The sequence below is a fragment of the Sebastes umbrosus genome, chromosome 3 (assembly GCF_015220745.1).
Source record: "Sebastes umbrosus isolate fSebUmb1 chromosome 3, fSebUmb1.pri, whole genome shotgun sequence".
Lineage (NCBI taxonomy): Eukaryota > Metazoa > Chordata > Actinopteri > Perciformes > Sebastidae > Sebastes > Sebastes umbrosus.
Genome location: NC_051271.1, coordinates 38,636,070 through 38,653,877, shown reverse-complemented (window position 1 = coordinate 38,653,877; position 17,808 = coordinate 38,636,070). Strand labels below are relative to the sequence as shown.

The 17,808-nt window shown below is 47.0% G+C and overlaps 1 protein-coding gene across 1 annotated transcript in view; it reads right to left on the bottom strand.

Annotated features, from left to right (window-relative positions):
• The window catches only part of LOC119485300 (protein AF-17-like), a 40,252-nt gene that overhangs the window by 7,528 nt on the left and 14,916 nt on the right, over positions 1–17,808 (bottom strand). Inside the window, 20 exon segments of the mRNA XM_037764801.1 lie at positions 860–959; positions 1,115–1,470; positions 2,641–2,717; positions 3,834–3,942; positions 3,944–4,035; positions 8,885–9,033; positions 9,403–9,469; positions 9,667–9,784; positions 12,573–12,664; positions 12,667–12,741; positions 13,193–13,309; positions 13,312–13,437; positions 13,440–13,463; positions 13,466–13,655; positions 13,657–13,767; positions 13,769–14,044; positions 14,156–14,191; positions 14,193–14,233; positions 14,236–14,298; positions 14,406–14,502. Of these exon segments, the coding sequence (XP_037620729.1) occupies positions 860–959; positions 1,115–1,470; positions 2,641–2,717; positions 3,834–3,942; positions 3,944–4,035; positions 8,885–9,033; positions 9,403–9,469; positions 9,667–9,784; positions 12,573–12,664; positions 12,667–12,741; positions 13,193–13,309; positions 13,312–13,437; positions 13,440–13,463; positions 13,466–13,655; positions 13,657–13,767; positions 13,769–14,044; positions 14,156–14,191; positions 14,193–14,233; positions 14,236–14,298; positions 14,406–14,502 (2,316 nt within the window).

The window sequence follows — 17,808 nt, the reverse complement described above, 5'->3', positions numbered from 1 at the left end:
TGAATAGGGATGCACCAATACCGATACCAGTATCGGGTATCGGTTCCGATACTGTGCTCATGTACTCGTACTCGCAAAACGGCTCCGATACAATGCCACCGATACCACTTTACAGCAGTGCGACGTTTACCTCTCGTCACCATCTTTCGGGTCTTCATGCTCCACCTCCCCGACTGTGCGGGCGAGACGGGCCGGTGGTGCGCCGACTCCGCTGAGCCGGGATCCCACTTCAGTCAGCGCGCGCCGGCCCCGCTGAGCCGGGATCCCACCTCAGTCAGCGCGCGCCGGCCCTCACTTTCAATGCGCCACGGGGTTTTGCTTGCACCCTCTGACAACACCACAGACCCCTGGCGCTTTTATGTGGGCCGCGGCACGACACGGTTGACAGTCGCACCGGGAGCAGGGAGCCCCGTCACGGTGCGGCGAGATTCACCCCGGTGCGCCACCTTCGCTCCGAGCCTTTCCTCGGAGAATTTTTGCGGCGCACCGCCTCGTATGCGGGACTCCCCAGCCTGCCGTGTGTCGCTCACACCCTCCAGCTGGCTGTTAACGAGGGTCTTTGGGCATAGAGAAGTACTCGTATCGGTACTCGGTATCGGCGAGTACCCAAATTTAAGTACTTGTACTTGTACTCGGTCTGAAATAAAGTGGTATCGGTGCATCCCTGGTTGTGAATTGGGTTGGGATGGTTTGTCATTTTTAAAAAGTGTGTCCCCAGAAAAAAAGAGGTTTGGGAAACACTGCTCTAAATCACCAATGTATCGTGTTTGTGATCAAAAGAAAGAAATCTTGGAGATCCTATGAGAAAATGTACATTGTGAACATACAGATGAGGGTAGGATAAAGTGTGAGTCATTACGGGAGTGAAGTTCTGTGAGGTGAGGAACTGCTGGAGCTGCTGCTGTTGCTGCTGCTGCTCGAGAAGAAGCTGCTTCTGCTGCTCCGACAGGAGAGAAGACCTGGAACACAAGCAACGACACACACAGCCACGTTACACACCAGACTACGCAACACTCAGGCTGATCAGTCCGAGCTCTTTCAGACTCATCCCTGACATTTCATTTTAAAGTGGATTTATTGTTCAGCTGATGATGAAGACATTCTGGGTACATACGGGCTCACACTCTTGGGAAGCTGGAAGCCCTGTGCCAGTGCCTGGGGGTTGAGCGGTGGAGGCTGGGGGCGCAAAGCGGGGAGTGTGGGCTGAGGGGCGTTCTGCGCGGGAGACTGGATCACGCCGTTCAGACTGCCCAGCATGCCGTTCATATTCAGCTGAGGACTTCCTGCCAGGGACGACATGAGCCCGCCCACCACGGGCTGACCGATGGTCCCCAAGCCGCCGTCGCTCAGACCTCGAGCCAGGCCGTTCAGCAGGGGCTGGCCGAAGGAGGCGGGGCTCTGTTGAGGAGGAGGAGTGCTCTGGAAGGAGAGGGAGGAGCTACTGCGGGACGGACTACCAGAGTGGAGCTCCTGGAACGAACACACGGAAAATCATTGGAGCTATTTGGCTCTCAGCTTGCCTTTGATGTGTATTCAGTGCACTGTAGTTTTAGGGCTGGGTATCTGTACGCTGTGAAATAACTCAGTACCAAGTAGTATCAAAACTTCTCCAGTCAGACGATACCTGCATTCTGTGTGGTTTTGCTTGCAGCCAATGAATCACTGCAGGTGGTTCTTTGATTAAATGTGCAGTGCAAAGCGGCAGCGTCTAACTGGCCAGTGGAGCACACACACAGCTTCCATTCACACGATGGGATCGAATGAAGGATACCCAGCCCTACTCAAGCACGCAGTCAGGGTAAATGTGTATAAGTCTATGCACCGATCCGATACCATGATTTATTAACCTCAGCTTGTTTAAAACGGAAATCAATTCTTCTTCACCGCTCCAATATACAATATCTCCTCCAATATACCCCAATCAGCCATAACATTAGGTCAGCATGGGCACACTGACCGGTCCCCATACGCAACAAACTGCTCCTCACTGTGTGTTCTGACACCTTTCTATCAGAACCAGCATTAACTTTTCCAGCAGTTTGAGCTCCAGTAGCTCTTCTATTGGATCAGACAACACGGGCCAGCCTTCGCTCCCCACGTGCATCTATGAGCTTCGGGTCTGACCCTGTCGCCAGTTTACCGGTTTTCCTTCCTCGATCACTTTTGGTAGGTCCTGACTACTGTAGACCGGGAACATCCCACAAGAGCTGCAGTTCTGGAGATGCTCTGACCCAGTTGTGTAGCCAGCACTATTTAGCCCTCGTCAAAGTCGCTCACATCCTTATGCTGGCCCATTTATTCTGCTTCCAACACAAAGTTCAAAGTTCAAAATGTTCACTTGCTGTCTAATATATCCCCCCCACTGCCAGGTACCATGGTAACGAGATAATCCATGTTATTCACCTCACCTGTCAGTGGTCCTAATGTTATGGCTGATCGGTGTATATTTTTAAATCATGGTGTCGGATCAGTACTCGGTATCGGTTGATACCGCAAGTTCAGGTATCGGAATCGGGAAGGAAAAAATGGCATCGGAACATCTCTGTTACAAAGAGGTATAAAAGGCAGAAATGTAATTGTTTGACCCGGTTCTGTTTTGTACGGTGTGTTAAAGGTAGGAGAAGGTCTACACGTTCTCACCTCAGACGAGGTAACAAAAGAGGTGTCATTCAGGAAGCAGCTTTTGGACAGGGGACTCTTATTGGTGCTCAGGGGGTCTAAGGAGAAGAGAGGCACAAAGATAGGATGAAAACTACAAAATCAAAGGTTTACACTAACCACCGTGGTTATCACTGATGTTAAAATGCCCTACATATAGCATTTACACATCAACAAATCATTGTATTTTCTGTTCGTATCATATCTGCTTATGTACTACGTAGCAATTGTCATAATAACCTGCAGCCTCTACACTGCACTTTGAGCATGTATTAAAGCTGCAGTAGGCAGTATATTTTTGGCATCATTGGACAAAAATCCCATAATAACCTTTCAGCATATTGTAATTCAAGTGTTCTGAAAGAAAACTAGACTTCTCCTCCTCATGGCTGTTTTCAGGCTTTAGAAAATCTAGCCCTGTGACGGGAGACTTTGACCAATCACAGGTCATTTCAGAGAGAGAGCGTTCCTATTGGCTGTGCTCCGGTCATGTGACTGGAACTTGGTGTTCCTTCAACAGATTCAACAATGGCGGCGGCGTCACAAACTTTCTCATTTTACAGCTAAACAGTACACTACAAGATGATTCTGAAAACAGCAGCAGATGGACAGCGGACCTCAGATCAGCTCTGACTGCTTGTTTTCCTCCGGTCTGTGAAATCTTGTAGATGCCGTTAAGAGCACCGGAGGACACAGAGCAACATGATTTTTTTCATGTTACCTGTTTCATGAACTACTGTCACAATATAGCGACCGTTTTATAAAAATAACTTTTTTAAATCATATTTGCTCCAACATCGCCTACTTCAGCTTTAATACATTTTGTGCTGCCAGGCATGATTTCATGTGAAATCTGCAGCATTGATTTATGGCACTGAGGGATGGTGCTTTACTTAACAAAACCAGGAGAGAGTTGCTGATTCCCAGGTGCAGAAAGGACAAGCAGGAACTACCACTTTGAGTTTACAGGAAGTTGTTTTGTCAGTGGAAAGAAAGATAAAACTAACAGTACACGGTGTGAGACAGGTGCTATCGATCATCTCACCTATGGTCTAATGAGTTTACTGTCACCTGACGGTAATGCACTGATCGGTTTAAAATGCTTCATGCAGGTGGACTGTTGCGAGTCTGAAGGTGTCGATATGAAAGTGCGTAGACGAGATGAAGAGTCTGACCTTGGCTGGATGACAGGAAGTGAATCTGGGCAGAGGTGTGCATGGAGCCGTGGGCAGAATGCATGTGTGGAGGGAAAGAAATGGCCAGCTCCGTGTTGAGCAGCTGCAGGCCGCTCCTTCTTGGCCGTCAGGCTGAGGATCTGATCCTGGAGGCGCTGGTTCTCCTGCTGCAGGGAGTGGAGCGACTGGAGCATCTCCACAACTACAAGAGGCAGGGAGGATAGATGGGTCATCACACAGAAACGGCATCTCAGCTTCCATTATTTCACTGGATTTTGGGGTGGGATGTGATGCAGAGAAGAAATGAGTTGGACTACGACTACTACATGTAGCAGTGTGAGATGCTGTCACAGTTTAAAAAACAACAAATAAATAGATACAGCCATCAGGATTTAAACTCTACTATACTTACTCGTCTATACATGATGCATCTATGAATCATATTGACACAAATGTATTTTAAAATGTATTGTATAGCAGATTTTAACCAGTAGTGATGACTGGAATAATTCTGTTACCACACTGGCACATTATGAAATATCCACTTTAAGGGATAGTTTGGATTTTTTGAAGTGGGGTTGTATGAGGTACTTCTCCATAGTCAGTGTATTACCTACAGTAGATGGCGGTCGGCACACCCCCCAGTTTGGAGAAACAGACCAAACAGAACCAAAGCAATGTACTGCTGTGGGCGGGGGCAGCAGGAAAACAGATTTAGCCACCTAAACAAAAATCTACATCAGTTTAAGTGCACGCTGTATTTAGAACATTTTCCCCCCTTTATCTTGCTGTCAGACAGCCCTTTCTGACGGGGAACTGAAGCCGTTTTCAATGCTCTCTTTAAAGCCACCAGACTCCTTTGACAAAAGCAGTCATTTTACCTCGCAGAACACAGAAGTTTGCTGGTCTACCGCTGCCTCCATCGGTTAGTTTGTTTGTGTTTTTGTGCAACTTCTGTGTTTTAGAGGGTTCGTTCAGATTCACCAACTCTTTTTAATGTACAAACTAAAGGAACTGGCCAACCTAAAAAAAGATCTATATCAGTTTAAGTGTACGCTATATTTACAACATTTTCTTATTGGGGAACTGACCTGAAAGTGAAACGTATCTATACTGTTTTTGTCAACAGAGTCTGGTGGCTTTGAAGAGAGCATAGATAAGTTTCAGTTTCGGTTCAGTATCCCATAGGAAAGGGCTGTCTGATGGCAAGAGTGGTGAAAATATTCTAAATATAGTGTACACTGATGTAGATATTTTTAGGTGGGCCTATCTTTTCGGTGTCTAAGATCTGTTTTTCTGTACATTGCAGTACATTGCTTTGCTCCCGTGCTGGTACTCCTGTCTGCTTCTCCAAAGTGGGGGCGTGACGAGATCTACTGTAGGTGGTTTGTCAATCTATACTAGCCAAATATATAAATATATATAAAAATGAACGCTGCGTTAAAGGTTGGCAGGTTCAATACAACAACATTATTACCCACTGACGCTTTGTGGGAATGTCAGGGGTGCGTGGCGGCTGCGTGGCGGCTGCGTGATTCACGCGTCGGGTGTTCACACCAGCTGTGTTTCAGCTGCATGTCTGCTGCTGTCAGCCCTTTCTTTCTACATAGTTTGCCTTTCATAATGGCCATTTCATTTCATTATAAATCTCATTTATATTTATTTTAGACAGAGAAAGGTTAAGAAACCTGTGGTCATTTGTAAATAATAGTAATAATCCACAATTAAAACTCCGTACTATATTCATTCATGGAGCCCTCCAAGTCACTGCATGTTCTAGAACACTGTCCAGCACATATTTCAGAATAAAAGCCTCGTGTTAACAAATGAAGGAATTCTGTCCACAGAAAAAAAAATACTTGAGGGCTTTTATTTTGAAATGAAAGCAGGAAGTGTTGATTTTAAAATTAGTCTTTACTTTTTTTCATCTCCGTAACATTTTTTACAGATATAGACATGTAAACTGTAGTAATGTTGCTGGTATGATGTTAATATACAGTCAATAGATCACTTTCACTGCCTGCTGCTGCGTTACCTGTTAAATAAAAAACAACAGGTAACGCAGCCGCCACACGCTCTTGACGTTCCCAGTGTGGACGAGGTTTTACGGTCGCTGCTTCTGGAGTTCATTTTAAAAATACTGTTATAACTACCCTAAATAAAATAGTTCTGAAACAAACATCACATTCTTCTATAAAAGACTGTCAAAGATGTACAATTGACAAATTACACTTTAATCTGGAATAAAGTGCTGGCATTAGTGTGGTGAGTCCTGGACTTTATTTTACAGCAGCGCCATCAGCTCTCAACTAGGAATTCAAGACCATCCTCTAAATGCTTTCTAATTGATTTTCTATGGAGTGGTCGAGGCGCAGCGTGCCCTGCATCACAGACCGGGAGAACAAACACGTTTCTCTCTCATGTCTGCAGAGTGGAACAGCAGTTAACGCTCATTAGTCTGAAGTGAGCTCTCCCTGGGGCACAGAGAGATATATTTAAGGTGGAGACTGCGGGGCTTTTCTGTTTACAGAGGATGGGAGCCTACACGTATACATAGTGAAGAGATATTAGGGGGCTGGGGAAGAAAGAAGGGTCCAAGTCAGAGTTTAGGAGAGGCAATAAAGGTAGACAGAAAGACAATGGTAATGGTAGAAAAAATAAAAAGAGTGAAAGAAGTATGAGGCAAAATAAAAGGAGTGTGACAGCCTTGGGTGGAGAAAGAAAAAGGAACAAAGAATAGGTTAGAAAGCGAGTCAGCTGATGATGTCCCCAGAGTTAAAGTGAGTCAGAGAAAGAGGCAGTGAGAAACCTGGTTCAGGAGAGAGCACGGCAGAAACTCAATGTAGAGAAGAAACATGAGAAACAAAGCTGGAGGAAGCTGCTTTTAACATCGTCGCAGCAGCATGCTATCTCTTGCTGTGCTATTTTTTCTGTCCCTAAGCGCACATTCATCATCTCTAATAGTAGGGCTGTACTAAATGCCTTTTTCTTTACATTCAAAGCTTCTATTGAGGTTTTCGAATGAAGCTTCGAATGTCCTGTTGTCATACTTTATGATGTCATCACCCTAAACATTTTTTTTTTATTCTAAATTTGAGTAAAGTGATTCATCAGATTAAATTACTTTTTTTTTTTTTTTTTTTAAAAGGGACTGTTTGTAACTTCTTACACGTATAAATCAATCCAGGTCGGTGTCCCATGCGTGCTCGCGTGTGGCTACGCTGATCAGACTTAGACTCCAACACAAACTACACGGAAGCACCAAAACCTCTTGGTTGTATCTAGTGAAGCCCGTCTGTTAAACAGTGTTGGCCGCGGTCCGAGGACGCGGGGGAGACCGTAGCTTTGGGTCTCCAGGGCCGGAGCCTCTGCTGTACTCTGCTCCACTGCCTGCCTGCCTTCTCTCACACACCACGCTCGTTCTCACTCTTTCGCTCTACTCTCACGTGCATGCGCGCACACTCCACACTGCAGAAGAGTTAGTTTAGCTCTGAGGATATCTAGTGAATGTACAGTGGATGTTTGTGCAGAAATAACTGCTGCAGCTCCTCCAGACCAACAGAGGTTTCCCGTGTCTTGTGAAGTGACGGGGCTCCGCAGAGAGAAACGTTATCGTCTCCGACTAAAACTTCGGTGTCTCCCCTGTTCCCTCCGACCGCGGTCGGGAGGCTGAGGGAGGAAAAGCCAACACTAGGATCAGCAGTGATTCATGGAGAGACCTTGGTCTGGTCAGCTAACATTACTGCCAAGCAGCTGAAATATAGAGTGATATTGTGATTTTAGCTGACGTGTATCTCCTCACTGTTTTGAGCGATGCTCGTTCATTACTATGTAGAACGAGCAAGCGCGAGCCCGACGCTGACTTTCATTGACTTAACGGCCACAGGTGTTTCTGTTAACAAGCATTTCTGAAAGTTACAAACAGTCCCTTGAAGTAAAAAAAACACCAAAAGAACTTCAATTTATATTCTTGCACAAAATATATTAATTCAATCACTTTCAATGACCCATGTCAATTACTTTCACGGCCTTGATTTTTTCCCCTCAAACTTCCAAGGATTTCAAGGACCCATGGGAACCACGTGTATGTTATTAATAACTTACTTGGAATGCTACTTTGTCACCGCCATCCTGAACCTGGGATATTTTCTAGTAGGCTTACCCGAACCCGTCCGACCTGCCCATCACTACTGCACAGCCACCACACTACAAACAGTATAATACTATACCGGGTTCAAAGACAATGGATAGACATGCAAAAAAATAAAAAAGAAGCTCTGCAGCATTTGAATGTTAACATTGTGAATGAAGCTTCAAACTATTCAGTACAGCCCTGCTAAATAGTCATGTTCTCACAGAGAGAACATAATCATGTACAGATTACAAATGATAGTACAAGGGATAGTTTGGGGTGTTTTGAAGTGGGGTTGTATGAGGTACTTATCCATAGTAGCTGTATTACCTACCTACAGTAGATGACGGTCAGCACGCCCCGAACATGGAGAAACAGACAGGAGTACTTATCCATGCTCAGTTCAGTTCCCCGTTGGAAAGGAGAAGGAACGGGCTGTCTGATGGCAAGATAAAGCTGTGAAAATATTCTAAATATAGCGAACACTTAAACGGATATCAATTTATATTTTTTTAGGTGAGCCTTTCTTTCAAGTGGCTAAAATACGTTTTTCTGCCGTCCCTGTCCCCGTCCACAGCACTGTATTGCTTTGCTCCGGTGCCGGTGCTCCTGTCGGTTTCTCCATGCTGGGGGCGCACCAACCATCATCCACTCTAAGTAATACACCTACATACAACCCCACTTCAAAACACCCGAAACTATCCCTTTAAATGAAGGTTCTTGTGAGGCCTCATCCAAGCTTAGTGTGACCTCTGGCTGTGAGGTGATTTCTCCTTTTCAGGTTGTTTAAATTTAAAGGATTCTTAGAAGACCTGAGAAAGTGAAAGGATCCGGTGTTTGACCAAAAAATCAATCATCTTATGACCTTCTGTTGTTTCTTAAAACCACGTGGGAACCACTGGTGTATGTTTTCACTCACTGTTAACTCCCATCTCTCCGTTGCCATGCTTCTCCAGCAGGAGCTCAATGTGGGCGCTGGCCGGAGGGACGTTCTCAGGACGGGCTCGGACTCCTCCACCCAACCCGTCCCTCTGGTCAAACAGAAGAGGAAGACAGCTCATAGGAGACCTGGGTGTGGAGGAGAAGAAAAGGAGTCAGGAAGAAGTAAGAAGTCATCGCTGCAGCCGAGCTGTGAAACTACCAACCCGACCCTGTGGCTGTGGTTAGCATGTATTTTCTACTCCACGCAGTCACTTTGATAGTTAAGCTGCTGCTATTTCCCTCTTGCTTCCTGTTGATGGTTACGGAAATAGATGATCTGACTACAGCTGCAGTACAGGGAAACTTTATCCACATGATGTTTCATTTGATGGATGAAAGAGACGTTTGTGTTTTACTACATGCTCACTCATTTTCAGCAGCCCTGGAGGAGCGTAAAATCATCTAGTGTCCAAGATTTAACATAAAAAATACCAATAAAGACGAAATGAGACGTACTGTGAAGAAAGACTCTCTCTCGGTGAGTTCCCCTGACACGGGAAGCGACAGTCATCGAGGTCGGACTCTGAGAACGGGGACAAAGAGTCATCAACGTTACTGGTACTTCTTTTTAATAAAAGGTGGTGCAATATGAAGAGATTTAACGTAGGAGGGAAGAAGATCTGCGTCAGAAGAGCATTTCATGTAGAAGCTTATCTGAAACTAGCTTCAGCTTCTCAACAAATGCAAATACATCCTGATGATTGATGTCTGAACTCTCACCTGGCAGTGAGGTCTGGGCTTGGGTCAGTAGTGGCGGCAGTGTCGGGGCTGTGGAGAGACAGCTGGCGAACGGCTGAGTTGAGGTCAGGCTATAGGAGGTGCTGGAACATGGATGGACCTACGAGACAGTCAACATCAACATCTGGATGACACTGAAATCTGGAAAAGATGCTAGTAAAAAAAATGCCTTGCATGAGTGGGCCCTGCCGCCTAGCTTGGCCCTCAGAGACTTCTGTGGGGGGGATCGGCATCATCATAAAGCATGACTAGCCCACCTACTCTTTTCAAGTAGTTTAATGTTGACAGGGTCTAGGACGGATCCCTTCATCACCTTTAGATTTGGGGCTTTTGAATTTTGAGATCATATTGGCTGTGGTAACGCATATGGAATACGTTTTGGCAATGGTGTGAGTTTTTTTCAGTTCAACCTCAGCGCCTATAGTAAATCTATAATAAACAGTGTAGCCAAAAATACAGACACTCAGACCTTTAAAGCTGAAGTATGCAAGATTAGAGCAAATATGAATATGATTATGATGAATATGGATATTTATATAATGGTCACTATATCGTGACAGTAGTACATGAAACAGGTAACCTGAAAAAAATCATGTTCCTCTGTGTCCTCCGGTGCTCCTAACGGCATCTGCAAGATTTCACAGACTGGAGGAAAACAAGCAGTAAGAGCTGATCTGAGGTCTGCTGTCCAGCTGCTGTCTACGAGAGCCGGCTGTCAATCACTTGCGAATTCCGATCAAGCGGTCAAACTAGGCAGCGCTGATCAAATATGAATCACTATTCTATTACGTTAATGTCTATTTCTCTCCTCAGATGTTTTCAGAATCATCTTGTAGTGTACTGTTTAGCTGTACAGTGAGAAAGTTTGTGACGCCACTGCCATTGTGAAATCTGGTGAAGGAACAAAGGAACATGACCGGAGCACAGCCAATAGGAACGCTCTCTCTCTCTCTGAAATGACCTGTGATTGGTCAAAGTCTCCCGTCAGGGGCTAGATGTTCTAAAGCCTGAAAACAGAGCCATGAGGAGGAGCAGAAGTCTAGTTTTCTCTCAGAACACTTGAACTACAATATGCTGAAAGGTTATTATGGGATTTTTGCCCAATGATGCCCAAAACATTCTGCCTACTGCAGCTTTAAGCATCCAGATGTATTCATGTTAATGTGAAACCTTTCCCAGTTCCCAGGTTTCCTGAATGTTCCCATAAACTGATTTGTCCCCCCCCTCCATCCACCAGGAGCAGCAGGTGATGGTGTGCCAGATGCTGCAGCAGCAGAGGCAGAGGGAACTGCAGCGCCTCACGCTGACGGGAGCCCTCGCCTCCACCCCGAACTCCCCCCTGATCGCCCAGTCACCCAACCTGCTGTCCTCCGCCACAGCCTCACCCCTGCAGGGCGGCCAAGGAGGCAGCCTCTTTGGCCTGCAGGACAATGCACTTCACAAGCCCGGGGTGAGTAGTACTGTTGCAGGATTTCACATTATGATTCTATCAGGTCACAGTTTTAAACGTGGTGCGTGTGATTGTGTTTTCAGGCTGCAGGAGAGAAGGGCGGAGACAAGAACGGGTGACGTTTTCTTGATTTCACAGGAGCAGCTCAAATGAAGATATGGGGTGCACAGCATAGAGTGCTGCAGGAATGAGTCCTAAAACCCGGAAATGAGTTAGCATTTTAGCACTTCCGGTTCACTCGTCTGGAAGTCAGTGGGTTTTTAGTTCGATCCTATGACATAAAAATACATCAGTAAATACCCCAGTTGTGGATTTTGAAGCTTTTACATGTCTTAAAAAAGGCAGCTGAACCTTTGTGCCTTTTATTTTATTTTATTTTCTAATGACACATGCACAATTGTAAAAACCTTGAAAATGAGCCTTGAATGCACAAGAGAACTGCATGTGAAATACTAGAATGGCACTCGGAGAGCGCAGACCTCCGCCAAGGTGCCTGACTTTAAAAACAGATCACAGCTCACAGCTGGTGGTACGTTGAGGTGGTCGGCTTGTTATTACCACGGTGTGTTTCCGTGTAACGTATCGGCGGTTACACTACGTTGTCTCTCATCCCGTCATCTACCTCTTTTTTCTTTTTCACCGCGGACGGCCAGCAGCTCCCGCACACACATCCACACACGTATCTCTCTGCTCTCAGAAGGAGGCGAGGTCACGCGTCATCAACGCGTCATCAACGCGTCATCAGTTACACTGCACATGTGTTATACCCTGTGGTCTTAATGCTCAGGCTGATCGGAACTCTTAAAAGAATTCCTGAATCCAGATAATGATCCGAATTGCCACCAAAATCTATTGGATTGTTCATTGTCCCACACCCCACCCCTCCACAAAATTTAATTTAAATACATTGCAGACTTTTGGAGTAATCCTGCTAACAGACAAACCATAAAACCAACGCCGGTGAAAACATGACCTTCGGCCTTGGCGGAGGTAAAAAGCTGGTTGCTAACAAGTGGCTAAATGAGACTACTAAACGTCATCACACTTGACACTATTCCAACTTTAACTTAGTGGTGGTGACGAGAAGTCATGTGACCGTGGTGTAGTTGGTTTATAGCCTAGCGTTAGCTTGTCACTTCTGGTGATTGCATTCACGCTTCAAAAACCATAAAGTGGTGTTCATTTGTGGGGATTATCTTGCTGAACAAAACGTGTAAGTATCATAAATTGTGTGTTTGGCCACAGAGCTGATTTTCTGCAGTAATCCAGAATCCAATGGAAAAATCCCGTTGGCTTTTTGTTGAGGGAACCCAGGGCGATGCTAACTTCCTGTTTGGCCTACAAAAATACATCATCCCTGCAGCACTCTAATTCAACCTGAGACCCTTCATGCTGACTGATCTACAGTGACCTTAAACCTCTCTCTCCTCTGACATACCTGTGTGTTTGAGTACAACGTTGACTGATGGAAGTGAGAGCGAGAGACGTGGGATGTGAGGAGTCCTGAGGAGAGAGGGGATGCTACACATTGCCCCCGCCCAGGGAGAGAGGGGTTACTGCAGATACCCCGCCCAGTGTTAGCGGGTCCTTGAGACTGGAATAGATACCTGAGGGGATCGGAGAGATAAAGATATTATTACTATTTTTCATCTCAGAAGTTGTAAGGCCCCAAAACACAACAACACATGGCGCCCGGGCGTTGGTGTTCACGAGAGGATCAATCTGTAAGTAGGGCAGGAAATCTAGCACTCGTGTGCAGCACACACACACAAACCACTATCTAGGACAATATTCTGGATTTTAAAAGCCGTGTATGAAGAACAGTGACAGTATCAGTATCCAATGGCTTATCATGAAACAGTCTGAGGTCGTGAGATACAGATAAGCTGCTGCTGTGGTGCTGACATGACACATGTGTAATGGAAACATTTCAACACTTTTAGAATCGAGCTGCAAAATGAACACACCAAAGTGTTACTCTCACACACACGCACTAACACACACACACACAGGAAAGCTCGAGGGCTACCACACACACACCCACTCACTGAGACTCACCGGAGCTGAGTAGAGAGTTGCCGCGGCTTGTGGAAAAACTGCAGGCAGAGGAGGAGGATGAAAGAAGAGGAAGAAGAGGAAGAGGAGACGGCTGTGGAGGCAGCGTGGAGGGGAAGGCGGGTGGGGGATGGAGGACGTGCTCGGGTAGAGCGAGGAGGTTAAGGCTGGAGGAGGAAGAGGAGGAGGAGGAGGAGGAGGAAGAGGAGGAGGAGGAGGAGGCGCTGTGTGGTGATGGTGGTGGTGTGCTCCTCCTCCCTCCTCTCTCGGTTCTGCTGCCCCGTGGCCGCCCCGGACCGTGGCTGCTCTTCTTGTTGCCCCGGTGCCTCCTCTCCCTGGGCAGCGGCGGAGGCGTGGCTTTGTCCTCCAGGGCCGCCTCCTCCAGGATGGGCGGCGTGCTCAGTTGAGACGGCTTACAAAGAGACTTGGAGTGCTTGTAGTCCCCGGAGGAGGAGATCTTCCGGAGTCTTGCTACTGCTGCCCAGCCCCGTCGAAGAGGTGATGCGCATGATGGACCCAAAGGTGGAGATAGTGACCTTGTTCTCGAAAGGGCTGGAGTTGCCCTCCGACCTGTCGTTGACCCTGTGACCCTGCCAGTGGGCCATCAGCAGGGGTCAAAGCTGGTGGCTTGTGGTATTTATTGTCCTCCTCCTCCTCCTCCTCCTCCTCCTCCTCGTCTTTGTCCTCCTCCTTTTCATCGTCCTCTTTGTGCTCCTCCTCCTGGACCGCTGGCCTCCTGTGGCGCTCCTTACGCTCCTCGCCGCTGTGGTCGTCACCCCCCTGGTCGTGGTCCCGCTCCAGGCGGGAGGATGATGAGAACTGATGGAAATCCTGAGCGGAAGACAGGGAGCACCCTCCAAGAGAAACACAAAGTCGAAACTCAATTAAACTCACTGTTATTAACAGTCTTTATGTCACCTGTCAACATTTCACCCTGGCTCCTGTTTCCCTCTTCTCATGGTACCTGTTGTTGAATGGACTGGAGGAACAGGAGGACGAGGCAGCAGCTCTTGCCGGTGCTTCCCGTCTTCTTGCTGCGATGCCGTGACTGTGTGAGCTCAGCTTCTTGGGCTTTCCCTCGCTGTCCTTGCTGCTGCTGTGGTGACTGCGAGTGGAATATCTGTGCCCAAAACACACAGGTGTCATAATAAACATTAGTCTGACTGCTTGTCAAAGTGTCTCCAGCGTGCCACAAGTCATCCTGCGGGTTGGCTCTTCATACCTTTTTCTATACTGCTGGTCGTCACTGAAGAGCCCAGGCTGTCAGAGGACTTCTTGTGGCGCTCTTTTTGCCGCATCTTGTCCTTATGACTCTGAACAGACAGGAATACACAGGGCTCAGGTATGTTAAGAGTCAAACCAGGTCCTACGAAGCATGCACTAACCACACACACAAAGACACAAACAAGCATGCACACACACAATTACAAGGGATGAAATGTTTTTATACTTGTGCCAATATGATGCCATTTTGGCACCAACCAGGGCTGTCAAAGTTAAAGCGATAATGATGTGTTAAAGGGGACTGTTTTGTAACTTTGTAAGCGTATAAATGTACCGGGTCGGGACAACATGCGTGCTCGTCTGAAGTCCCCACTCCTCTGCCTGCCTTCACTGACACCGCGCGCGTTCTCGCTGTCTCGCTCCACCTCCAGACGTGCATGCGCGCTCACTAAACACTGTAGAAGAGTTAGTAGCTCTGAGAATATCTAGTGAATGTGGACGTTCAGTGGACGTTTGTGCAGAAATAAACTGCTGCAGCTCCTCCAGACCAACAGAGGTTTCACGTGTCTTGTGAAGTGACGGGGCTCCGCAGCGAGTAATGTTATCGTCTCCGACCACAAAAACTCCTTTGTCTCCCTGCAGGCGCAGTCGGGAGACGATAACGTTTCTCTACCTGCTTCAGCCCTGGGCACCGACCCCGCTTTTCCTGCCTCAGAGCCCCGACGCTGAGGCAGGAAAAAGCCAACAACTAGGAATCAGCAGTGATTTCATGGAGTGACCTTCATCTGGTAGCTAACATACTGCCAAGCAGCTGAAATATAGAGTGATATTGTGCTTTTAGCTTGACGTGTGTCACCTCCCTGTTTTGAGCGATGCTCGTTTCATGTCTATGTAGAGCAAGCAAGCGTGAGCCCGACGCTGACTTTCATTGACTTAACGGCCCACAGGTGTTGCTGTTAACAAGCAATTTCTGAAAGTTACAAATAGTCCCTTTAAAGGGACTATTTGTAACTTTGTTACGCGCATAAATGTAGCGGGTCGTCCCACATGCGCGCTCGCATATGCGCGTTCGCGTGTAGCTGCTGTACCCTCCTCCTCTGCCTGCTCGCCTTCACTCAGACAGCTCAGCTCGCTCCACCTCTAGACGTGAACGCGCGCTCACTCCACACTGCAGAAGAGTTAGTTTAGCTCTGAGAATATCTAGTGAATGTACAGGGGACGTTTGTGCAGAAATAACTGCTGCAGCTCCTCCAGACCAACAGAGGTTTCCCGTGTCTTGTGAAGTGACGGAGCTCTACAGAGATTTACGTTGTCTTCCTCGTTTCCGCAGAGGAGACATGCTGCAGAGCCCTGCTGCCTCAGCCTGCACTGAGGCAGGAAAAGCCAACACTAGGATCAGCATTGATTCATGGAGAGACCTTCGTCTGTCAGCTAACATTACTGCCAAGCAGCTGAAATATAGAGTGATATTGTGGTTTTAGCTGACTTGTGTCGCCTCACTGTTTTGAGTGATGCTCGTTCAGTATATTGAGAGCGAGCAAGCGCGAGCCCGACGCTGATTTTCGTTGATTTCACGGCCACAGGTGTTGCTGTGTCCCTGCCACTGTGGCCGGTGGATTCCAAAATCTAGCAGCCACTCAATAGATTACCATTGTTTTTTTTTGGCTGGTGAGTGAAGCAAATCTATCAGCCACTTGCATATTTTACCAGCATTTGACTGGTGGTTGTGCTAATTTCCAACCCTGACTGGCATCATATGAAACTAAAAAACACAAGGAATCCATCGGTACCAACCGTGTCATACTAGCTTGTCGGGAAGGAGGCTAAATAACGCTCCAAACTTGCGTTAAATTTTGGTGAGGAAAAACTGTCATGGCCATTTTCAAAGGGGTCCCTTGACCTCTGAACCTCCAGATCAGTGAATGTAAATGGGTTCTATGGGTACCCACGAGTCTCCCCTTTACAGACATGCCCACTTTATGATAATGACATGCAGTTTGGGGGAGTGTCATAGTCAAGTCAGCACACTGACACACTGACAGCTGTTGTTGCCTGTTGGGCTGCATGATTGAAGCATGTTCTTTATGCTAAATGCAGTACCTGTGAGGGTTTCTGGACAATATCCATCATTGTTTTGTGTTGTTAATTGATTTACAATAATAAATATATACATACATTTGCATAAACGCAGCATATTTGTCCACTGAGTACTAAGTGATTAATATGGATGCACCGATACCACTTTTTTCAGACCGAGTAGACTTACATTTGGGGTACCGAGTACCGATACGAGTACTTCTCTGTGCCAAAAGACCCTCGTTAAACAGCCAGCTGGAGGGTGTGAGCGACACATGGCAGGCTGGGGAGTCCCGCATACGAGGCTTTGCGCCGCAACCGGCTCTAGGTCGGCTTGGAAAGGCTCGGAGTGAAGGTGGCTCGCGGCCGCAGCTTTACAGCGCTCCCCGCCCGGACCTCACCTGTTCCCGGTGCGACTGTCAACCGCGTCGTTCTGCGACCCGCGTAAAGGTGCCAGGGGTCTGTGGCGACCCACACCCGACCCGTCTTGAAAATACGGACCAAGGAGTCTAACACGTGAGTCAGAGGGTGCGAGAAAAACCCCGTGGCGCAATGAAAGTGAGGGCCGGAGCGCGCCGACTGAGGTGGGATCCCGGCACAGCGGGGTAAGGATCCACCGGCCCGTCTCGGCCCCGCACCGTCGGGCAGGGTGGAGCATGAGGACCCGAAAGATGGTGACGAGAGGTTAATGTCACGCTGCCGTAAAATGGTATTGGTACCGTTGTATCGGAGGTGTTTTGCGAGTACGAGTACATGAGCACAGTATCGGACCCGATACTGGTATCGGTATCGGTTGCATCCCTAGTGATTAATTTGAGATTAATTGCAATTAACTGTGGACAATCATGCGATTAATTTGGTTAAATATTTGAATCAATTGACAGCCCTAGTACCATTACCAAATCTCTATTTTAAATACCTTGAAATTTAAAACCACAAAACCTGTTTTTTCCCCTTTAAAGGACCAGTGTGTAGGATATAGCAGTATCTAGTGGTGAGGTTGCAGATTGCAACCAACTGAATACCCCCTTCCCCTTTCCAAGCGTGTAGAACCTATGCGGCCTTCCAAATTCAAGCTGCCCACTTCAATGTAAAACGTGAAAGTCTCTCTTCAAGAGCCAGAGTTTGGTTTGTCCATTCTGGGCTACTGTAGAAAACATGGCGGAGCAACATGGAGGACTCCAAGCTAACGAAAACACAACGATTCTCAGTTTCAGCTGATTATACACTGATGAAAACATAGAAATGAATATTATATTCAATTTCTGCTAATACAGTAGATCACTCAAAATGCTACACACTGTTCCTTTAACACAGTG